We start from the raw sequence: 25243 nt of genomic DNA, 5'->3' as shown, positions 1-25243 counted from the left end.
TCCCTTATTGATCAATTTGGATTTAACTTCATACCTGTTGACAGTGCTCTACTCCCAGATCCCCCAAGTGTGACATCATAAGTGTAATGACACCTATTACTATCAGTAGAGTTGACCTTAAAGTCCATCTAAAAAACCTGACCCCAAATAAGTCATATGCTCCAGATGGCATTCCTTGACCTGTAAAAGAAGCACATATTGAACTGTCTCTTCCTTTTACCTAGATTTTCCAGAAGTCTCTAGATTTAAAATGAATACCTGCAGAATAGAAGTTATTTTCCATGTAACTTTCAATAGACATGCTTCTTGAAAAGTTCTTGATCATGCCTTCTTGTTCTTGAAGAGACATCCAGTTGAAAGATATTTGAGATAAGTTGTTTCATGGTTGAGCAGCTTGAATGTTATAATTATATCCTTTCTCTTTTGGCAATAAGCTAGCCAGGATGGGTAAGGAATCTCATAGAAACCTCTGATGCATTTAGCTGTAGGCCTATGCCTCTGATTCTAGAGATTCTTGATCTGATTAATTAATTGGGATGGTAATCCATAGTAGCTGGTGTTTACACCCCCCCCCCAGAAAATACTCCCTTGGAAATTTCTCTCCCCATGGTTGGTTGATCTCTAATCACTTTTGATTTATAAAAAAAATGGACCTGAACTCTCAATTTCTAATCTAATGAGCACCCTCTAAAATTTATTGAACCATGAGGCCAAGGTATACATGAGGGAGGGAAAGTCCCCCACCTATACAGAATATATTCTGCCTTTTTTGCCCCTACCCCCTCTCAAACAAAAATTAGTATAAATTTACAACCACTCCTGGTCATAAGGAGAGATGTTAATAAAACAATTCATACTTCATAATATGCAAAATTATCCAAGTGAACATATTTTCCAGGGGGACCACCTTAATCCTCACTATTTTCCTTGGTTTTCCCAGCTTTTCAATCACATTTTTCAATATGTTTGTCCTTTCTCCAAGTTTTGAAAATTGTTTATAAACAAAACACCCAAGAGCCATCTAGCTAATCTAACCTAACCTAAATTTATTAACATTAGCCTATTTGTATATTTTTGGTAGATGACAGTGATGGTGTTCAACTGTAATAAATAGAATATTTGAAAACAGATACATGATGTCAAATATGTTTTTTTTTCACAATTTTGTTTAAAAAAATTGTACAACAGTGAAAATAGTGAGGATAAAGGTGCTCTCCCTGGAAAATATGTTAACTTAGGATTATTAAAAAGTAAGAACAATTTTCTTAACATGCTTCTTTATGATCACAGCTGGTTGTAAATTTATACCCAAAAATCCTGGTTATGGCCCTGGAGATTATGCCAGGGGCAGATCCAGGATTTTCTTTAGGGGGGCAGGGGAGAGAGGGCACAAAATAGATTGATCCAATAAAAAAAATTTGGGGGGGGGGGGGGTGCAATGGTGCAAAATAGGTTGATCAAATAAACTTGAATTAGGAGCAAGTTTGATTAGTGCAAAGTTGAATTAATCAAGTAAATTACATTACTTTAGACTACAATAGGAAGGGTACCCCATTTGCCCTCCCCTTGGATCTGCCACTAAATTATGCACTAATTTCTACCTCCACCCTCCCCTTGTCTCTCTCTTAGAACTAATTCCGTATTTATTTGCTGGCTCAATGAGAGCTGGGATGCTTTGACATTAAAATGCATGCTTTGAGGTATCTTCCTCCCTCCCAAACTACAAAGTAATCAGACAAGTTTAAGTGCCTTTTTAAGTTTTGTAATTTGTCCATTGCTAACAGATAGTATTTGCTATTGGGAAAAATATGGACATTTTTTGTGGGAGTTTTATGCAGGGAGATGAGTATCTGGGGGAATTTTCAGTGGAGAGAAAATTATTGAGAATAGGCTAATATAGGCTACTTACAGCAAGAATTTATTTTCTAGGAAAGAATGATAGGTAAAGTTCTATGAAATCATATTATTGAGTTAGGACTAAAGTGAATACACCATTTGATGCCTTTTTTTATGCTGATTACAAATATAATAAGCATTTCTATAACAAATGAATTCCACCCCCCCCTCCTTAGATAGGCTCTTCCTAACCTAACCCTTAATTGGCCTATAGGGGGGGGGGGCGTAAATTCCTTCGTAATAGAAATGCTTATTATATTCGTAATCAGCATAAAAAAAGGCACCAAATGGTGTATTCACTTTAGTCCTAACTCAATAATATGATTTCGTAGAACTTTACCAAATGATATAGATCAGCTTGATTTTCAGTAAAATAAAATGGAACTACCTTCAAATAATCAGTCGTTTACGAGTTGTTACCTAGGCTAGTAAACCAACGATACTTTAAAGCCCAGCGACCAAAGAACCCAAATTCATTAATACTTTAGCACCCAGCGCCCAGAACCCACAGATCCCAACCTGAAAAATTAATACTAACATACCCAAGCCTCAATTCATTAAACTAAACATTAAGTTATTTTACTTCTTCTTCTTCTATTTCACAGCAGGCGGCTTTTCAGTAGATACTATTTAGCACATTTCCTTTTGCTCCACTCTCTCGGCTACAAAGCTACTGGCAGGGTTGCCATCCTGACCTGGAAGAATCTACTAAATCGGAGAGGGAAAATTTACTAGATCGCATCTGTTTTTACTAAATGCTTAAAAAAAATTTTTGCGCGTGCGGCTACAGCCGCAAGCACACCATCAAGCATCGATATTTACTATAGGAGGATAATCAATAGGATTTTTACAATCTTTTTTCTTTTTTTTTCTCTTTTCCTCTTTTCTTTCGTTTTCATAGTATGATTGAAAAATCCTGGAAAGCTACAAGTTCATATATATATATATATATATATATATATATATATATATATATATATATATATATATAAAATGCTACATTTCTACTTACTTTTAATTTCTCTGAGTAGGATCCTTTTTCCTCAATAAAAATTTTTAAACTGAGGAGATTCACCTAATCAACTTGGGTGGTTGGGTTTTTGTTTTGATTCCAATAGATTCCCAATCATCACAAATCCAAGTGTCATTACAGCTTCATTTTTAGTTGGTAAGATTTAATACACAGAAAGCTGATTTTGTTGACCTTTAGACGCCGGAAGGGAATTGTCTGTCTATGAAAATAGGTGACTGCTTTTCTGTCTCTGAGACAGACAAGCAAAATTGTAAATTGTAAAATAGACAAGCAAAATTTGTAACTTGTCATATGTTTACGATAATTTTTTTCCCTGAATTCAAGGAAAATAAAAAAAAAAGTCTTGTTTACTATAAATCATGACTTTTTACTAGATTTTACTAGATTTCGGGAAATTTACTAGATCCTCTAAATTTACTAGATTTTTTTTTACTAGATCTAGTAAAATGCTATTGATAGTGGCAACCCTGGCTACTGGCTTGGTTGTCTCTTATTTATTAGATATTCTCAGATATCTTTCAGTAGATCTTTTGACTCAAGGAGTTCAAAAATAAGATGATAAAAATCAATTTCTGTGCTCTGTGTGCAGGTATAGTCGGCTAGGCTCCTGGCTGATAGTGAGATTTTGTGGTGTTTGAAGCACTTTAACAGTTTACAATGCAAGGTATGCTGTGCAGACGTCAGCATATTACATTCAAATAGGCAGTGGTCAATTGTTTCATTATTCATAATACAATACCTGCAAAGAGGGGACAGGGTAACTGAACCACTTGAATTAGGAAACTGATACGAGAATGCAAGAAAGTTTAGTCTATTTGTTCCAGAACGAATTCCATGATAAATTTTAGAAAAATACTTAATGGGAAAGGGGGAAAGAGTAGGATTTTTCATAATATCTGATAGTCTCCATCGGTAAATATCTCTAATGGAGATTGGTCTCCCACTTGGCTGGTCAATATTTATAGGATTTTTTGCTATTTCATCAACCTGATGATTACCACTTATACCAGAGTGGCTAGGAATATACTGAAGATAAGTTCTTATGCCACTTGAAGCAAGATTATCTATAATACCAAGACAATGATAAGTGTAGATATCCAGCTTATACTGAGGAGCTGAAGACAGCAACTCAAGGCTTGATAAAGAGTCAGAATACACGATAATATTATTTGAATTAGCAATCAAGGGTTTATTTTCCATAAGGTGTTCTAATGCCATAATTATGGCATTTAACTCTGCAGACATTATAGATACATTATTATACAATCTCTCACCCATTGTAATTTTCAGGTGAGGAAGGAAGCCACCACTTGCTACCTTCTCATTCATTTTGAACCCATCAACAAAGATTTGGAAATGGTTTTTATAAGTAATTGTATTAAGTTCAGCAAATTTTTTCTGGACAAAAGCGATGGGGGTTAAATCTTTAGTCCACTTTGAGAAATCGGTATTTATTATGGGGATTGACCAATTTCATGGAGGGGATTGAGGGAAAGTAGGTGCAATAGACTTTGCGGGTGCAAGGAACTTCTTCTGAATATTGGCATACTCATCTGCAATGCCTCTATACATGACTGGATTTCTTAACCAATTATGTATGGTGTGTGAACTATTTGATTCAATTTTCGTAAGATGTTTTATTAAGAGAAAGCTACGTCTCTCCCTTATTGTTGTTAATCCACCCTCCATAAGCAGAAACTTGGTGCTTGTGGGTTTCCTAAGACCAAATATGACACGTATTATATCCTTTTGTATTGTTTTAATTTTTTGCATCTGGGTCTTTGCACAAGCACCATAGACGATAAGCACATGGTCAATATGGGGTCTTATATGTGATTTATAAAACTAGAGTAAGGTTTTCTCCTTACAGCCCTAGGGTGTGGAAAGAAGTCTTTTAGTATAATTGTTTTTCTATAGCATTTTTTTATTGTGTTTGAAATGTGGAGGTGGAAATTAAATTTTTGGTCGAGCCTGAGACCTAGGTAATTGATATGATTATCTTCTGGAATAGTTGTTCCATTTAGAGTTAGTCTTACATTAACATGATTTCGCTTTCGGTGAAATTGGATTATTTTTGACTTGGTAGGTGCAATGGGTAAATCTGAATGTTGAGAGAATTTTTCAAATTGGAAAAGAGACTTTTGCAGCTTTGACTGCAATGTAAAAGGTGTTGCCAGATGACCATAGTAGCAGATCATCAGCATATTGTAGATTTGTGTGGGGGAGGTTCATGTCCCAGAGATATAGGGCAAAGAGGAGGCAGATGAGGACTGCTCCCTGAGGAAGGCCTTTGGTTATTGTCTTTTGGGGTGAAGAGGCTGAACTTACACAAACAATGAAACTTCGCAATTCTATGAAAGATTTTATAAAAGATACTAGCTTGAGGGGTAGTCCAAGGTTTGCAAGTTTAGTTAAAAGTATTTGGTGGTTCACATTTTCATATGCCCCTTCAAAATCTAGGAAAGCAGCAACAAGGACATTTTTTTTTTAGAATGATTAATTTATTGCATTTGTTAACAATATGAAAGCATCTGTTGAGGAATGGTGTTTCCTGAAGCCAGTTTGAGTGTAAGGGATCATATTATTTTTTTCAACAAACCAGGGGAGTCGGTAATATATCATTTTTTCCATTATTTTCCCCATCACAGGAGTATCATTATGGGCCTATAAGACTCAGGGTTATTTTTGGGTTTATTCCTCTTTAGGATTGGTAGGACGGATGAACATTTCCAGATATTGGGGAACATAGATGAAGCCAAAGCATGATTATAACAATTTAGAAGTTCCTGTTTGTATGAAGGGGTGAGATTCTTTATCCATGTAGGGTGTATATTGTTATAGCTGCCGCTAGTCTTGGTCCTAATATGATGTATTGCATTATTCATTTCCTGGATTGAAAATGGGCTGGTTATATACTCGGATCCTGGGTGAGGTTGGTAACTTGGGCTCATAGGAATAGGGGGCATTTTGCTACAATTATTTGATGTTAGCTTATTAACAAACAGAGTGGCAAATAGCTTAGCTTTTTCATTATCATTGCCATATTGGGTATTATTATGTATAAGCTCATACAGGAGCAGGTTTGGGGAAGTCTTTTTCCCACAGATGTGGCATATGACTTTATGCATAATTGGCTCATGTGTTTCTCTGGAGAGATTATTTGCAAAATTATTCCAGTAGTTATATTTAACATTTATTATGGTCCTTTTTAGATTAGATTCCGCTTGCAATTTTTTCAAATATGTAGTAGGTGATGGTTTTTTTTTAAGAATGTTCTCCTAGCTGCCTTTTTTTTTCTTCATTTATTTTGGCACTCATTTGTCCACCATGCTTTGGGAATATGTTTAGGGAAGGTTTTTCTGGGTGTTGTCCTGGGGATAGCATGATTAGCTGTATTTATTAGTAAAGAAGCCAAAATTTCAGCATTTGTGTCAACTGTTGCGTTTGAAATGCATGAATTTTGGGTGAAACCTGTAATTTCATCATTTAGCTTATTTTGGAACTTAAGCCAATTTGCTTTAGTGTTGATATATTTGGAGGTATGTGATAGGGTTTCAGCAGGTTCATTTAGGGAGCAAACTATGGCAAAGTGGTCAGTACATAGACTATCAATTCTATTCAAAATATTTAAAGACATAATTTGTAGGTCAATTGTAGAGAAACTGCCACTTTTGGGGTTGAAGTATCTATTAAGGTTTGGAAGGGTAGCAACAGCTAATTCATTATTATTTGAAGTCATATGCTCAATGAACTTACCAGCTTTATTTGCTGGTTTATTCTCCCACAAAAGGCTGTGGGCATTAAAGTCTCCACAAAAAATTATATTTTTCAAGCATTTTAGAATTATTTATATAGCTAAAGAAATCCATGTCATCTGTAGTTTGGCCATTAGGGTTATAAAAGCTTATTATGTAAGTTTTTGTATTATTCAGCCAAACACTGATACCAATTGCATCAACATCATATACAAAATCTGGAAAGTTGATGCTACAGAATTTTATATTATTTTAACTATTGAAGCTACTCCACCTCCTTTTCTCGCTGATGATCTATCCTTTCTCAGGATAGTGTATCCCAGATACTTAATTTGTTGATTTTGGGTTAAATGAGTTTCCTGGAGGCAAGCAATATTGATGGAATTATTATTCATAAAAGATATTAGCTCATTTCACTTATTTTCTGAAAGTGATCTTACGTTCCACTGGAGTATTGATATGTGTTGTGTTGTTGATTTATTTTTCATATGACTGTGTATCAATGTTCAGCTTTGTTAATAGTAAAGCAAGATCTTTTTTTGCTTGAATGAGCATATGATTAGGGATGTAGATTTTTGCCAATTCAACAATGATTTTTTTTTTCTGTTGTTGTTGTATATTCATGGCCTGAACTGCATTGCAGTTTAGAATGAATAAGCATATATTTGGGGTTTGTATGTTTGATTGCGCATCCAGTTTGTCAGTTAAGGGATTAATTCCTGGTAGTTTTTCTGGTTTGTTTTTTAATGGGAGGGGGCGCAAGGCCGATCTCATCTCACTAGGCAAGGAGGCTTGTTGGCTTTGTGATTCTTTCTGGTAGAGATGTGAGCTAGGGGGCTTAAAGGATGGTGTTTTGTAAGGAGTACTTGATGCATTGGGGGTGTTTGATTTGGGAATTTTATTCGATTTCAATATAGGTTTTATTTGGTTTGATTGGGCAGTATTTGCTTCCATTGATGCAAAAGGGTATGGACCGGCCTTCTCTGTTGCTATTTGGAGTGTTAGTGCTCTTTTCATATATGCAGAGCATTGTGATTTATTGGTGGATTCATGTGGGCCTTTACAATTGATACATGTAGGCTGAGTGTTGTTGCAAGTTGGCAACTCTTTAGGATTGGTTTCTATACAATTACTACAGGCTAGGAGAATTTCATTGCATTTATTTGCTGTGTGTCCCAGTTCTTCTCCTTCTTCTTCTTCTATTAAACAGCAGTTGGGCTTTTCAGTAATGCTATTTAGCCCTTTTCCTTTTAATTCACTCTGTGGGCTACAGAGCTACTTCCTTGATTGACTCATATTTATTAGATATTTTTAGATATCTTTCAGTAGATCTTTCGACTCTAGGAGTTTAAATATAAGATGATAGATGTGGATTTCTATGCTCTGTGTGCAGGTATAATTGGCTAGACTCTTGGCTGATATTGAGATTTTGTGGTGTTTGAAGCATTTTAACAGTTTACAAAGCAAGGTATGTTGTGCAGACGTCAGCATATTACATTCAAATAGGCAATGATCAATTGTTTCATTATTCACATTACAATTCCTGCAAAGACGGGACAGTGGAATTGAACCACTTGAATTAGAAAACTTATACGAGAATGCAAGAAAATTTAATCCTTTTGTTCCAGAACGAATTCTATGATAAATTTTACAGATGTGGCTTATGACTCAGATCCCACACAGATGTAGCTTATGACTTTATGTATAATTGGCTCATGTGTTTCTGTACCGATAAACTTTTAGAGTAGGAATAAATGTTGTAATTAAGATTGACCGCGTCAAATGTAATATTATACCTTAAAATGGTGAACTTACACCTTATAAGTCCTCCAATAGCACCACTTATAGCGCTAAAGATTGTGCCATCGAGGCCTGCGCCACAGCAATGGGGAGTAATGTTAATTACTCCCCATTGCTTTCAGCGGGTTGACCGCGCCACCCGCTGAAAGCGAGAAAATAAAATATGTAGGTATATAAATGTAACCTCTTTTCCTTGAGTTATCTGGAAATTGATTACTTCTAATGTCATGTAGAAATCAGATCCCTGGGAACGTACCTTGGAGACATACAAACTAATTACCTGTCGTGCGACTAGATACAGACATATAAAATAAAATAAACACAAATAGAAAAGCAATAGATTTATTGTCACTTACATTTTAGGTGAACAACAATGCTCACTTCAATTGACGACAAATAGGAGCAGAGATAATAATAATGACTGAATTGTAATGCCTGAACGCCAAAATAATTCTGATCATAATAATAATCCTCAAAACCACTTTTACCACACTATAAAACATAGTTTTTGTCCTGCACTCTAAGAGCTTACTCACAATTGGCCCAAGTCCTCTTGAGGGGGCCGCTATTTTGTAATTATGTTCGCAAACTCACTACATTATGCGGCCTATTTATCCAATAATTTTGTTTTAAATATTTCGATGATTTCAACGTTCCCACTCTCTTATAACTTATACTTCCTGTGAAACATTGTACCCAGCATCTTTTTTATTATCAATTATCTTAGCGAAATTCAAACCGAATAGCGTCATTGTTTGACTGAAGCTAAAATGCAATTTCTCTTTTTGCTGATTAAGTTTCAGACTCTTGGAAAGGGTATTTGAACTTAATTAGGGGACGTTTAATTTATGTCGGAATTGTCTTTAGAAAAAAGGAACTTTATTTTTGTATTTTAAATACATCACATTTTACTCACGGTACATATTACCCTTCCCATTATTTAATGACGTCCCGTCATTAGCACTTGCTTGCCCTCAGGCCTTTGAAATATTCGTGATTTATTTATTTTTTTCCTACGTAATTTTAATTGACGTTGTATTATTTTATACTTTTACATAAGCTTAATCAGGAGTGCTAAAAATTTTCTCAATTACTTTTCTTATTTTATTATACATCCCTATCTAAAGTTCATCTACCGGACTAAGATTATTTATGGTTCTAGCCTAGCTACTCTACTAAAGATTTGTTTTCTGCATCTAACACTGATTACTTTTACATTTCCAACAAGGTTTGGGCTATTCTACCTTTACATAAGATTTTTTGAGAATTCACCTTTTACAAGTTTTCTTTTTTACTTTGCTGCCTATAGGGCACACTGCTTCCTATCTACGCTACATTAAATGAATAGTACGACAACGCTACACCTAACTCTATCTGAACATCTAACACTACATACAAGAAAGATTTAAAACACACAATATTATGTTTACCACGTTCACTGGTAACATTAGAACACTTTCACTGGGGATGTTTGCTACGTAACATTAATGATAGGATATTGGAATTTTTGAGTTATCAAAGTTATTAAGATGTAACATATGTAAATTCACACCTATTTCATGACCATTCATGTCTTTTTAGCGTACTCAATCCTTCTGTTGTAAATTATGGTCCTTCACTCCTTTTGTCTTGGCAAAATTTTTAAAGCACTTACAAAATGGTTTCTTCACGAACAGGTCGAGCATGGTTAACTTCATCTTGCTTCTCCAATTTTCAAACGGGAAATGATACTTCCAACTACAGGTGTGTGGGGATATGCTATCAAAGTTCATTCTCGTCTGTTTTTTTTATGTACTTTGTCATTAAAGGGTTGAACACTGGGACTGCGTTCATTTTCCTCTCAGCATATCATTTTTTGGAAATTTTAAAGCCCATAGAGAATGTAATTCTCGTATAAAATTGCTCATTTGTGCACTTAAGGATTATAGTTCTCTTATAAAACCGTTAGTGTATGGCTTGCATCTATTAACCTTTGTGGTAATTCCTTAGTTAATCACAGGGGAACTGATGTTTGGATTTGGACTGGGTCGACATCAAACTTTAGTGACTCCCTCAACATATTGTCTTTAACATGCGGGAGGAGTATATTGTCACTAAGGGGTTAATGACTAGGGTTCATTTTGGTTTCCATAATTCAATTGTTGGTTTCCAGGTCCAGTTTTCTGAAAATTCTTCGTAAAGTTTAAGGGATAATGGAGATATGAACTTTTCACATAAAGGGAGTGGGATGGATTCCGAGAGATGTTCGAAGGGATTCGACGCTTGAATCTGCGTCACATAAATAATTTTTGGGATCATCAAATATCATAACTATACAGTCCTATGGTACATGGGTCCATAAGGATTATCAAGGGTGATATTTAGATACTTATATCTTGCACTGGTCGATGGGTTTCTCAGGATTTATGAGATTATATAGTTCGATAATGCACTGGATGCTGAGATTCAAAGATAGTGTTACCTGATACGTAATATGGTTCTTGTTCAAGGAAACAACGATCAAAGGTAACTATAATTTTAGTAGACGAAGCTGGGATGAAAATTGCCTGGAGTGTATTGTGAGTACTCTTCGTTGGTTGAGGTATGATGAAAATAGATGCTACTATGTTTTACCTGCACTGGACTAAGCATTGTAATGATTGATTTCCAATATGTCAATCCACTTCCTGTAATAAAAATAACGAGGCAGAATCACACGTTCTTTAAAACAAATAGTCATAACACATGATAAGCAATATGATTGGTTACAATAAATGGTTAATGTTATACTACAAGGTAATATCAAGCATATGCCAATGTTAATATGCATATATTGTTTTTAACAAACTGGCATTGTTATTTCTCTTATATAAGAGATTACTTCTCTTAACTTTAAGTAATGTCACTTATTATTTTCCTCGGCATACTTTATTACACACAATTTAACTTAATCTTTCTCAGCACTCATTCAATTCTATATTAGATTTTAAATGACCATTTAAATATAAGTTACGCTACATTGTTAAGTTTGAGGTCTAATTTTGCAAGATATTTCATGCCTGCATTGTTCACGCACATTCGTCCTGTTTAAGAAACGCATGTTGCAGTATCATAGCCACACGGTTTTACGTAAACGACCCTACAATGAGGGAACTAGACATAGCAAGGACGAGTGGAGACCTCTATACCCACTCTTTTTCTAGTGTCTTCCCTTTTTCTTTGCTTAGGCGCTTTCATGAGGTTCCGGGTTTAACTTCTACATTTCAGCCGTTTCCCCGTGTTCTTCCCTTGGGTTTTGCCTTCTTAGTCTCAGGATTTTTCCATAATTAAAAGTCAGTAAGATTCTCATGGTCAGGGAAATCGCGAATACGAAACATACGGTCAGTAGTATGTTCCACCAGAAATTGGTTGAGAATAATCCGTATCTATTATCCACATACTTTAATCTCTGGTCCTCGTTTGAAAATAGGGGAATCTGGGAGTCTAATGCTTCTCTTATTTTTGTGAAAAGTAATGTCCCTTTATTCTTTTCTATTTTGGACCATATCCAGGTTTTCACTTCCTCACTCTCTATATTGGGAATAGTGTACGACAGGTTAATTGCCTTTAAAATTGATTATTTTAGGACTTATTACATTTGAACTCGTGGTAATTAATGGCGTTTTCACAGTTGACTCTTTAGTTACAAGTCGACATCCTTGTTTTATGGTTATCGTACCCACATCTTGTAACAGTAATTCCGTCCTGTAACTTGGATTTATTCTTTCTGTGTTATTATAGCAGGACAAAGCTCCAATAGTTTCTCTTGGAACAGAAGGTAACCTAAGGTAATTTCTAAGGTGTATGAATATTTCTCGTTTAGTACTCCCTATCACGGCTTCTTTCAGCTGGACTGGATACATCGTACTGGAATGGTACGGGTAGACTTTTTATATTAAAGGAAATTATTCGAATTAATTATATGCAGTGTTACTTTTTAATTAGAATTTGTTTTCGGGAACTGATATATGTTGAACAGACGGTATCAGACGGTTTTGATTCATGCGAAGCCCTGATATATGTTGAACAAAATTTTTCTACAGCATTTTTAATTTTGTATGATTTTTACTCGTAAGTTAAAAGTTTTAAAATTATTATTCCTTTATGACGCCTATCCATTAAAATCTTTTAATCCTATACTGATTAAGTGTAATTCCATCTGTCGGGTTTTTTAACCGTTTTACCTGACTGTGTCGTTATTTTTCTTCTGTTTCTTGCGTTTTTTTCTTCTTAGGTTTCACTAGCGAAATGAGATCAAATTTTTTTAATTGTTTTTTCAAGAATTCTTGCCCTTTTAATTTTGTTTCTTTCGCATGTGCAGCTGCTGAAGTCGGTTTTGATTTCCCTATTTTCTTAACTACTATCTGGTCTGATTCGCCTTTCCTTCGTAAACTTTCCTTCGTAAACTTCGTAAAGGTGGAACTGGTTTCCGACGAATCCACATTAGAACTTTTAGAGGTGGCACTTTTTGAGGTATCACCTGCCTTTCCTTCGTAAATTTCTACTCCTCTGGAAGTAGAAGGTTTATTCTCTAAGTTCTCCCTTTGAGTTTTCATTTCGGGAGATTTAAAAGATTCTTGAGAGCTTTGAGAGGAATCAAAAGTTTTTGCGGGGCTCCTCCACTGTTTAAATGCCATGTCTTCAGGGGGATGGGGCATTCTTTGCACTAGTGTTTCCCTTCCACTGTTTAGGTTTGACCTTGGACACAGTTATATCATGATATTGTCCTTGCTGGTCATTCTTGGGAGTTTGATTTTTAGGCAATGCACTTTGATTCTTTTTTATTGGGAAATTTATTAAATCCATAGCTTCTCGCAGATTTGTTTTAGTTGAATCTTTGGGAGGAGTTTTCTTTACAGTAATACCCGGAGTTTCTACAGCTCTGTTCAATTCTTCCTGCAATGACAGGGACCTTTCTATTGGTGTTGCAGGCAAAACCATATCGTCTGGAAATCTTTTGGGGGACAGAGGGTTGAAATTCTATCAGGGAAAAATTGGTTTTTCGGAGATATCGTATAATCTAATACTCCTGCGCTCTCCGATGATGAACTTTTTGGATCTTCTGGCATTTTTATTCTCTCTGGTAGTAGGAATTTTCCTTTAGGAATAACTAAATTTTTCATTGCTAAAAATTCTTCAAAGTTTTTCTCATCGCGCTCATCCTCGAAATAGTCTTGCTTGAAATTATAGTGTTTTAGCTCTGCCAATCTTTATTTAGGGGGCTCATTTTCTGCATCTGACGAATCAGTAGAGGAGGGACGTGATACCCATCTCTCTGGAAATTTGGCCCTTTTTATTCGGCTAACAAGCGCCTTGTAAGTTCTTCCACTATCGGGGTTCTCCATTTTAAAAGTATAATCGTTATCGTACTTTTTGACTATTCTGTACGGTCCAGAATATTTGTTGGAAAGTTTTTTGCCATCCGTCTCTGCCTCGTTCTTTAGGTAGACGCAATCTCCTATTTTGAAATCTATGTCGCCCTAGACTTTGGTTTGGTTTCTTAGTTATCGGTTTATTTTACATTTTTCCAACTCTTGCCTAACTATCTTATGTGTTTTTTTAATCCTATTTATGAACTACTGTTTTTAATCCTCCGAGCTATTGTAGTATTGCCAGGACGCGATAATATCACCATACGGGATTCTAAAATCACGACCAAGAAGTGATTAAAATGGATGGTCTTTGGTTGTTTCTGAATAAGCAGTATTGATCACGTTACTTACATAAGGTACCAATTGATCCCGATCGGTTCTATTGTATTTTGTATAAATACTTAATACGTTCGAAAATATTTTATGCCTATTTTCTATTTTACCATTAGCTTGTGGGTGATATGGAGAAGTCACCAATTTCTCTATGTTAAGAAAACTCATTAAGTCTTTTGTTATTTTTGAAACAAAATTGCTTCCATTATCACTTAAGACTTTATTTGGAATGCCAAATTGTAAAAATAATTTCGCTAAAGCCTTACTTGTGGCGTAAACGCCTTGATTCTTTAATGCTTTTCCAAAAGTAAAACCAGAAAAATGGTCTATAACTGAAAGAATACAAGTATGGCCTCTGTTGGAGACAGGTAAGCCTCCGCTGGTTCCATATAAATCAAATGATACAATATCAAAGGGAAATCTCGCTACTGGGACTCTTCCCATTGGAGGGTTAGGATAAGTTTGGGGTTTTTTTCTTAAGTTACACGCTTCGCATGGACTTAAAAATTCTTTAAGTTTTGTTATTCCTGACGGCACGTAAAAATATTGTTTTAATTTATGGAAAGTTTTCGTTTCTCCTAAATGTCTGCCTATGTCTGAATGAAAATATTCGAATGAAGGTGTTATTAAGTTTTGGAGTAGTGCAGGTAATATTGAGGTTTGGTTTCTATTTGCCTCGGCAGTCATGATTCTGCATAGTATTTCTTCATCAAGATCATAATAAAAATTAGCTATTTCTTTTCTAAGAGTTTTGAATTTATTTGGTAACGCATTATCATTCACAAAATAATTAATAAGTGCTAAACACATTTCGTCCTGTTTTTGCTGTCTTTTTATATTTTATGAAGACAGGGGACAATAGTTACCCTTATTTTCCTTTACTGTGCCTTTATCCTTGTCTTTCTTACATTTATGTTTACTTTTAGCATTGATAGCGTTAACTTCATTTTCCTCAGTTTCCGACGGAATATTTTCTGGGTATCTACTCAAAAAGTCGCAAGCTGCATTTTGTTTACCTTTTAAATATTAAAATTCGTAATCTAGGTCTTGGATTTTCATAATCAGCTAGAATTCCCGTGGGGTTTTTGAATGTTCGCAGGTACTGCAAGCTTTTATGGTCTGATCGTAGTATAAATTTTCTACCAATTAAATAGTGTCTAAATTTGTCCAAGTGGTGGGTTATAGATAATAATTCTAAGTTTGTGGCGGAATAACTACTTTCACCTTTTGACAAGGTTCTACTCGAATAGTATATAACTTTTTCTATTTTCTTTTGTTTAGGCGTTCCCTCTAGAGGATTAGGGTTTTCTACCGGGATTACTTAAGAAAGAATAGTGCCATTGCCCTTTGAACTAGCATCGGTTGTGACCACAAACTGTCCGTTTTCGAAATCAGGAAGTGATAATATTGGTTCAGAAGTGAGCGCTTTTTTGAGACGGTCTAGGGAAGTTTGAGCTTCCTGGGTCCAGGTAACATTTTGGGAGTTCCCTTTAGTTAACTCTGTGAGGTGTTTCGCAATTTGGGCATAATTGCGCACGAATTTTCTAAAGTAGCCAGTGAGACCCAAAATTCCTCTTAATTCTTTAATAGTTCTAGGGGGTTTGAGGTTTTCAACACATTTTATTCGTTCAGGGTCTGGAGATATCTCTCCTTGCGTCACCACTACTCCAAAAAATTTAATTTTAGGTTGAAATAAATTTACTTTTTCAGGTCGGCATTTTAAATTGCCCTGTCTGAATTTCTCAAACACATTAGCTAATGTTGCTAAGTGTTGTACAGAGTTTTCTCCCACGCATATGACATCATCAACAAAATGAATGATATTCTTTAATCCTCTTAACAGGTGTAATAAGGGTCTACCTAGCGCGCGGGAACTTGTTGTGAGTCCAAAAGGTACTCTTAAGTATTAATATGAACCACAGTCAGCTGTTGAAAATGCAGTTTTATGGACATCTTTTCTTCTATTTTCACTTGGTGGTAGCCTTGCGTGAGATCCAAAGAAGTAAAGATTTAGTTTTTGCTTGAAATTGTCGAGACTTTCATCTATTCTTGGTAGAGGGAATTTATCACTAACCACTTGTTTGTTGAGTGCTCTATAATACACAACAAGTCTTAGGTCGCCATTCTTCTTTTAGACTAATACCACTCGTGTGCTATACGGACCTAAACTGGGACGTATAATTTCATTTTTTTCTAATTCATGGATTTTATTTTTTAACCACTCTTTGTGCTTGTACGGCACACGATATGGTTGTTTCGCTAAAGGATTCCCAGTCGTTAAAATTGAATGTTCATAAAAAGGTATCAGTCCGATGTCATCCTCAGATGCGGAAAATACATCTTTAAATTCCATAATAATTCGCATAATTTTTTCTTAAGATCTAAGTCCGTAATATGATACTTGTTAAATTTGTTTAAGAATTGCTATTTAGTTAGAGGGTATTTGTTATTAGAGGTTGTAATGCCGTTAACTAGGCTTCTTTTAGAGTTTTCCCATCTATTCAAATCATTCTCCGATCAAACTTGGATTTGAACTAAACACATCCCCTTTTTTATTGTAATTGTATCATTTTCGTGGTTATTAGTTACCAAAATAAAACTTTCTCCTTTGTCGTAAGATAAGATCTGTTCTTCGCATAGCAGATTTTCAGGAATTTCATTTGACGGGGTCGCAAACCATATTTCAGATTTGCTATCTACTTGTTCAACCATCTGTGATATTTGAATTCTTTGCATCGTTTTGGGCGGGACTTTTGTTTTCCTTGTCGCGAATCCTTAATATTTTTCTTTATTTTCATTGTCTATTAGATTCATACTGGCACTATTTTGCGCCATTGCGGCATCTTGCGGCGTGACGTTGGGTTTTACTATGTTTTTCCACAATTCCACTATTTTTTTAATTTCGTTTGATCTGTACAGTCGCATATCTCCTATTTTAATTTTCGCAGATTTAATACACTTATTATTTAAATTTACTTCATTTCTACAATGTCTCTCAGAATAATTGAAAAAATTTCTGATTATGCCATGTCCTCTTTGTTGCGAGACATGAGGTTCAAAAGATTGTGACATTATACCAAAACAAATTTTATTTACTGTTACGTTGTCTTAGTAACCTCTGTTACGATTTCTTAAGGTAGAAATTACTTCCCCTACCTTAGCCGGGTGGACAAGCCTTTCGTTTGCCACGTCTAATAGTACTCTATTAGACCTTAAAAAATTTGCGCCGATAATGGCTTCGTACGGAAAGTTATCGCATATTATAGAATTTGTCGGAAAGATTGAATAATCTCTCTTTATGTCTAGGCAAATGGAACCTTTTGCATCCAATGTATGTCCTGTCACTCTAGTTAAATTGGGATTATTAAAATTTCTTTGTTGCCTAATATGCGGAGGCAACATATCAAATACACATGAGTTTATAGTGTTCGCGGTAGCACCAGAGTCAATTAAGGCTTTAAAGTAAACATTTGCTACGCAAAAATCACTAAATATAGGTAACTTATTATTACTATCACTACAAGACGGTATTACTATCGGTTTGGACCTATAAAACATTCTAGGCACCTTCTGGGTTCAATTTATATTTCTGAGGGGCCTGAAACGCTCCCTGAGGATTTATTTCATGCGTCAGTGCCTGCAATAGATATTCGGATATGTTCGTGGAATCTCTAGCTGTGGCAGCGCCGGCTGCTGGCGCTGACTGCCAATGCCATCGACTTGAAAAGTTTTTATTTCCCGTCGGCCAATTAACTATTTGCTGTCGGCTTGAAAAATTTGTATTTCCCGTCGGCAAATTTTCGGGCTTTCTATATACCATTAACGCATTATATTGGCTTTGGCGAGTATTTGGGTTTTAAAATCGATAATTAATTTGTCTATTGGGGGTAAGATTGTAGAAATTTGGCTGGTACACGTTGTAAGGTACTGCTTGCCGCAATCTTTCCTGGCTATAGTCTTGTGAACTACCTACGCCAAAATATGTTCTTCCGAACAAATGGTTGCCATAATTTTGCGTACTACCGAGAGCAATTCATGGTGTGCGATTGGGGACATAACGGCACTCTCTTGCGAGATGCCCAGCGCGACTGCAAATATAGCATCTTATTATTGTATGGTTATTTTCATTACTAATTTGTTTGACAGGCTGAAAACATACTGTTTTCTGCCTAGCGGGTTCTTGCGCTTTATTTCTTTGTGGCACTGGGGAGTTATCCCTTGAAAACAAAATTGGGCGACGCCTGATCGCCCTTGAAGGTTAGGCTTGCGTTTGAATCGCCTAGGCTATTTATTTTTGCTTTACTGTGATTAGCCACCATCGTATCAACTTCGATCAATCGCTCTTCCTCCTGAACTGCAAGATCCAACGTCTGAATATTTTTGGATATTACCATTCTATATAGTTTTGGGGATAGCCCTTGCAAAAAGGTATTTAGTATGACTTTTTCATACAGTTCTCCTGAACCTTTTCCGTATTTTGCCTCTACTGAAATGCGTATATTATCAAGATATTCTCTTATGTTTTGTGAATGGTCAAAGCATACCATTCCGCTTTTTAATTTATTTGTAGAACTGGTTTCGATAAATCTAACTTTAAATGCCGTTAACAATTTGTCCACCGTATTTATTTGCAAGTTGGCGTCATCACCTATAGTATGTTCAATTTGTTTTAGAAAGGTTAAGGCCTGGCTTTTTAATCTTAATAGGAGCATGCCGACTAACGTTTCTAGCTCTGTTTTTTGTTAATTCTTCAAACTGGGCCAATTGGATATTAAATTCGTCGGTATCTGATTGTCCATTGTTTTGCGGAATAGACTTTGCTATTTCTACATTTTTCGCGACCAACTTTTGCGCCATTAATAGTTCGCTTAATTCTTCTGACATTTTTTTTGCGTTTGAATAACTCAAAATTAATTTATTTTTTCACTTTACCTGTTTTGGGCGAGGCTATTATCTCCTATGAGATATTTTAAAGGGTTTTCCTGTGATAGCTCAGCGGTTATAGGCCTAATCACTTTTTTTTATATGTCTGTATCTTTCCAATAATTAAGTTTAAATTACAAAGTTTATAGCCTAATTAGTTCGCCTGTGTTCCTCCAATTTCCGACTGTGCCATATGTAGCGATAAACTTTTATGGCTATACCAATTTTGGGATTAAATGTGGTAATAAAGATTGACCGCGTCAATTGTAATATTATACCTTAAAGCGGTAAACTTACACTTTATAAGTTCTCCGATAGCTCCACTTATAGCGCTAAAGATTGTGCCATCGAGGCCTGCGCCACAGCAATGTGGAGTAATGTTAATGGTTGACCGCGCCACCCGCTGAAAGCGAGAAAATAAAATATGTAGCTACATAAATGTAACCTCTTTTCCTCGAGTTATCTGGAAATTGATTACTTCTAATGTCATGTAGAAATCAGATCCCTGGGAACGTACCTTGGAGACATACGAACTAATTACCTGTCGTGCGACTAGATACAGACATATAAAATAAAATAAAAACAAATAGAAAAGCAATAGATTTATTGCGACTTACATTTTAGGTGTACAACAATGCTCACTTCAATTGACGACAAATAGGAGCAGAGGTAATAATAATGACTGAATTGCAAGGCCTGAACGCCGAAAAAATTCTGATCATAATAATAATCCTCCAAAAAGCACTTTTACCACACTATAAAACATAGTTTTTGTCAAGCGCTCTAAGAGCTGACTCACAATTGGCCCAAGTCCTCTTGAAGGGGCCGCTATTTTGTAATTATGTTCGCAAACTCACTACATTATGCGGCCTATTTATCCAATAATTTTGTTTTAAATATTTCGATGATTTCAACGTTCACACTCTCTTATAACTTAGACTTCCTGCGAAACATTGTACCCAGTATCTTTTTTATTATCAATTATCTTAGCGAAATTCAAACCGAATAGCGTCATTGTTTGACTGAAGCTAAAATGCAATTTCTCTATTTGCTGATTAAGAATTCAGACTCTTGGAAAAGGTATTTGAACTCAATTAGGGGACGTTTAATTTATATCGGAATTATCTTTAGAAAAAAGGAATTTATTTTTTGTATTTAAATATATCACATTTTACTCACGGTACATTTCTCTGGAGAGATTATTTGCAAAATTATTCCGTTATTTATGTTTAGCATCTATTAGAGTCCTTTTTAGATTAGATTCGACTTGTAATTTTTTTAAAATGTAGTAGGTGATGTTTTTTTGTGAATGCTCTCCTAGCTGCCTTTTTTGTTCTCCATTTATTTTGGCACTCATTTGTACACCATGCTTTGGGAATGTGTTTAGGGAAGGTTTTTTTGGATGTTGTCCTGGGGATAGCATGATTAACTGTATTTATTAGTAAAGATGCCAAGACTTCAGCATGTGTGTCAACTGTTGTGTTTGAAATGCATGAATTTTGGTTGAACTTGTAATTTCATCATTTAGCTTATTTTGGAACATAGACCAATTTGCTTTAGTGTTGATATATTTAGAGGTATGTGATAGAGTTTCAGCAGGTTCATTTAGGGAGCAAACTATAGTAAAGTGGTCAATACACAGACTATCAATTTTATTTATATAAATTTTATTCAAAATGTTTAATGACACAATTTGTAGGTCAATCGTGGAGAATCTGCCACTTTTGGGGTTTAAATATGTATTCAGGTTTGGAGGGGTAGCAACAGCTAATTCAATATTATTTGAAGTCATATGCTCAGTCAATTTACCAGCTTTATTTGCTGTTTTATTCCCCCACAAAAGGCTGTGGGCATTAAAGTCTCCAAAAGTAATGATATTTTTCAACATATTAGAATTATTTATATAGCTGAAGAAATCCATGGCATCTTTAGTTTGGCCATTAGGGTTATAAAAGCTTATTCTGTGAGTTTTTGTATTATTCAGCGAAACACTGATACCAATTGTATCAACATCATTTACAAAATCTGGAAAGTTGATGCCACAGAATTTTATATTATTTTTGACTATTAAAGCTACTCCACCTCTTTTTCTCACTGATGATCTATCCTTTCTCAGGATAGTGTATCCTAGAGACATAATTTGTTGATTTTGGGTTAAATGAGTTTCCTGGAGGCAAGCAATATTGATGGAATTATTATTCATAAAAGATATTAGTTCATTTAACTTATTTTGAGTAAGTTATCTTACGTTCCAATGGAGTATTGATATGTGTTGTGTTGTTGATTTATTTTTCATATGACTGTGTGTCAATGTTCAGCTTTGTTAATCGTAAAGCAAGATCTTTTTGTGCTTGAATGAGCATATCATCAAGGATGCAGATTTTTGCCAATTCTGCAATGATTTTTGTTTTCTGTAGTTGATGTGTGTTCATGGCCTGAACTGCAATACAGTTTAGAATGAATAAGCATATATTTGGGAATTGCATGTTTGGTTGTGCATCCTGTTTGTCAGTTAAGGTATTAATTCCTGGTAGTGTTTCTGGTTTGTTTCTTCTTGGGAGGGGGGCCAGGCTGACCTCATCTCAGCAGACAAGGAGGCTTGTTGACTTGGTGATTCCTTCTGATAGGGATTCGAGCTAGGGGGCTTAGAGGATGGTGCTTTATATGGGGTACTTGATGCATTGGGGGCGTTTGACTTGGAGGTTTTAGTTGGTTTCTTTACGGGCTTTATGTTGTATTGTTGTGAAGCATAGGCTTCCATTGCTGAAAAGGGGTATGAGATGGTATTCTCTGTTTTTTTTTGGAGTGTTAGTGCTCTTTTCTTATATGGGGGGCATAGTGATTTATTTGTAGATTCATGTGGGCCTTTGCAATTGATACATGTAGGCTGAGTGTTGTTGCAAGTTCTCAACTCTTTAGGATGAAATGTTTTACAATTAATACACTCTAGGAGAATTTTATTCCATTTGTTTGTTGCGTGTTCCAGTTTGAGACACTTCTGACACTGGATAGGCTTTGATTTGTATTCCTTGTGTGGTTTCATTTGCCCAAATAGGAATAACTTTTCTGGGATATTATTTTTTTCCTTCAGTTTAAATAAGAAGGATCTACTTGTTTTTAGGCCATTAGACTTAGGTTTAGCAAGTTGGGTAACATCTTCAACTGGGATTGTGCTGCCAGCCCTATCTGAGAGCCCTTCTTTTAACTCCTGAATGGGTATTTCTTGGGGAACATATAAACTACTATTTTTGTTGGGGATTGTTTTGGGTTCCATTTAGATGCATTAATTGGGGTATTCAGAAGGGATTTTAGATTAATTATTGTGTCTGCGGATTTCTGATCTTGGACAGCTATTAGCAGAGATCCATCCCGGTGAATATTAAGAGAGAACATTGATTTTAGCAATTTGAAAATTGCAACTCTTATTGCAGTAATTTTTTTTATTTCAAAGGGGGTAATAGGAGAAATTTTAAGGTAAATTCCTAAGTTTTGGGATGGAGGATCTTGGGAGGGGAAAGGGGAAATGTTTTGATTGGGGAGATTTTTTTCCTATTTTAGACCTTCTAAAAAGAATCCCTTGAAACGTATCACCATAATTTATAGCGACAATTACTTCTACTCTGAACTTTGTTCTGTTCTCAGGACTAAAACTATCATGTGACCTCTGTGATAAGGATCTTGCCCAGCCCGGATGGTTCTCAGTTGCACTGGTATTTGGGTGGGATCTGGGGGGACATTTTTATTTTGGAGGACTTCTAAGCATTGCCTATGGGAATAAGCTTTAAACTAAAACAAGAAAGGATATTACAATGATAACAGACCGTCTGCACTCTACTGTGGGGAAAGTTTTACCATCCACAAATGAAACACCACAGTATGGCCCTGAGGAGGATTTGAGCTCGATTGGTTTGGTACAACTACTGATTAATTGAGATAATAATCCACAAGAAATTTATTTTAAATTTCTTTAAATGTTGCTGCTGAGTTTCAGATTTTACAGTTCCCATTTTCTTCTTCTTCTTCTATTTCACAGCAGGCGGGCTTTTCTTTTGATACTATTTAGCCCTTTTCCTTTTGCTTCACTCTGTGGGCTACAGAGTTACTGGCATGGCTGTCTCTTATTTATTAGATATTTTCAGGTATCTTTCATTAGATCTTTCGACTCAAGGAGTTCAAATATAAGATGATAGATATCGATTTATGTGCTCTGTGTGCAGGTATAGTCGGCTAGGCTCTTGGCTGATAGTGAGATTTTGTGGTGTTTGAAGCACTTTAACAGTTTACAATGCAAGGTTTGCTGTGCGGACGTCAGTATATTCCATTCAAACAGGCAGTGGTCAATTGTTTCATTATTCATAATACAATTCCTGCAAAGAGGGGACAGGGGAAATGAACCACTTGAATTAGGAAACTGATACGAGAATGCAAGAAAGTTTAGTCCATTTGTTCCGGAACGGATTCTATGATAAATTTTAGAAAAATACTTATTGAGAAAGGGGGAAAGAGTAGGATTTTTCTTATTAAACATAATATCTGATAGTCTCCATCGGTAAATGTCTCTAATAGGGATTGGTCTCCCACTTGGCTGGTCAATATTTATAGCATTTTTTGCTATTTGATCAAACTGATGATTACCACTTATACCAGAGTGGCTAGAAATATACTGAAGATAAGTTATTATGCCACTTGAAGTGAGATTATCTATAATACTAAGACAATGATAAGTGTCAATATCCAGCTTATACTTAGAAGCTGAAGACAGCAACTCAAGGCTTGATAAAGAGTCAGAATAAACTATAATATTATTTGAATTAGCAATCAAGGGTTTATTTTCCATAAGGTGTTCTAGTACCATGATTATGGCATTTAACTCTGCAGACATTATATATACATTATTATACAATCTCTCACCCATTGCAATTTTCAAGTGAGGAAGGAAGGCACCACTTGCTACCTTATTATTCATTTTGGACCCATCAACAAATATTTGGAAATGGTTTTATCAGTGATTGTATTAAGTTAGCAAAATTTTTTGAGACAAAAGCGATGGGGGTTAAATCTTTAGTCCACTTTGAGAAATCAGTATTTATTATGGGGATTGACCAATTCCATGGAGGGGATTGGGGGAAAGTAGGTGCAATAAGCTTTGCGGGTACAGGGAACTTCGTGCATACTAATTTGCAATGCCTCTATACATGGCTAGATTTCTTAACCAATTATGTAGGGTGTGTGAGCTATTTGATTCAATTTTTGTAAGATGTTTTATCAAGAGAAAGCTACGTCTCACCCTTATTGTTGTTAATCCACTCTCCATAAGCAGAAACTTGGTGCTTGTGGGTTCCCTAGGACCAAGTTTGAGACGTATCATATCGTTTTGTATTGTTTCAATTATTTGCACAAGCACCATAGACGATGAGCCCATAGTCAATATGGGGTCTTATATATGATTTATAGAACTGGAGTAAGGTTTTCTCCTTAAAGTCCCAGGGTATGGAAAGAAGTCTTTTCAGTGTAATTGTTTTTCTATAGCATTTTTTTATTGTGTTTGAAATGTGGAGGTGGAAATTAAGTTTTTGGTCAAGCATGAGACCTAGGTAATTAATTTGATTATTTTCTGGAATAGTTGTTCCATTTAGAGTTAGTCTTGAAATAACATGATTTCGCTTTTGGTGAAATTGGATTATTTTTAACTTGGTAGGTGCAATGGATAAATCTGAATGTTGAGAGAATTTTCAAATTGGAAAAGAGACTTTTGCAACTTTCACTGTGCAATCTCAAAGGTGTTGCCAGATGACCATAGTACCAGATCATCAGCATATTGTAGATTCGTGTGGGGGAGGTTCATGTCCCAGAGATATAGGGCAAAGAGGAGGCAGCCAAGGACTGCTCCTTGGGGAAGGCCTTTGGTTATTGTCTTTTGGGGTGAAGAGGCTGAACCTACACAAACAATGAAACTTCGCAATTCTATGAAAGATTTTATAAGATACTAGGTGGGGGGGTAGTCCAAGTTTTGCAAATTTAATTAAAAGGATTTGGTGGTTCACATTGTCATATGCCCCTTAAAAATCTAGGAAAGCTGCAACTAGGACATTATTTTTTTAGAATGATTTATT

General features: G+C 35.5%; 1 protein-coding gene across 3 annotated transcripts in view; it reads right to left on the bottom strand.

Moving 5' to 3' along the window:
- LOC148952398 (pyruvate dehydrogenase [acetyl-transferring]-phosphatase 1, mitochondrial-like) overlaps positions 1–2501 on the bottom strand; it is a 47197-nt gene extending 44696 nt beyond the window's left edge. The window contains exon 1 of one of the 3 annotated variants that reach the window (XM_089089856.1): positions 2480–2501. Coding sequence is in view for 1 of the 3 variants with exons in the window: in XM_089089854.1 (XP_088945980.1) it covers positions 259–283 (25 nt within the window). In the remaining 2 variants the exon portion in view is untranslated. Of the gene's footprint in view, positions 1–258; positions 299–2438 lie in introns of those variants that run through there. The other 2 variants (XM_089089855.1, XM_089089854.1) reach the window with 2 other exon arrangements.
- Positions 2502–25243: the final 22742 nt, after the last annotated feature.

The sequence above is a fragment of the Artemia sp. Qi Xiang Cuo genome, chromosome 5 (assembly GCF_049724085.1).
Source record: "Artemia sp. Qi Xiang Cuo chromosome 5, ASM4972408v1, whole genome shotgun sequence".
In the NCBI taxonomy this organism is placed as follows: Eukaryota; Metazoa; Arthropoda; class Branchiopoda; order Anostraca; family Artemiidae; genus Artemia; species Artemia sp. Qi Xiang Cuo.
Note: the sequence above shows the minus strand (reverse complement) of the source record. Positions and strands in the feature narration are given on the sequence as shown.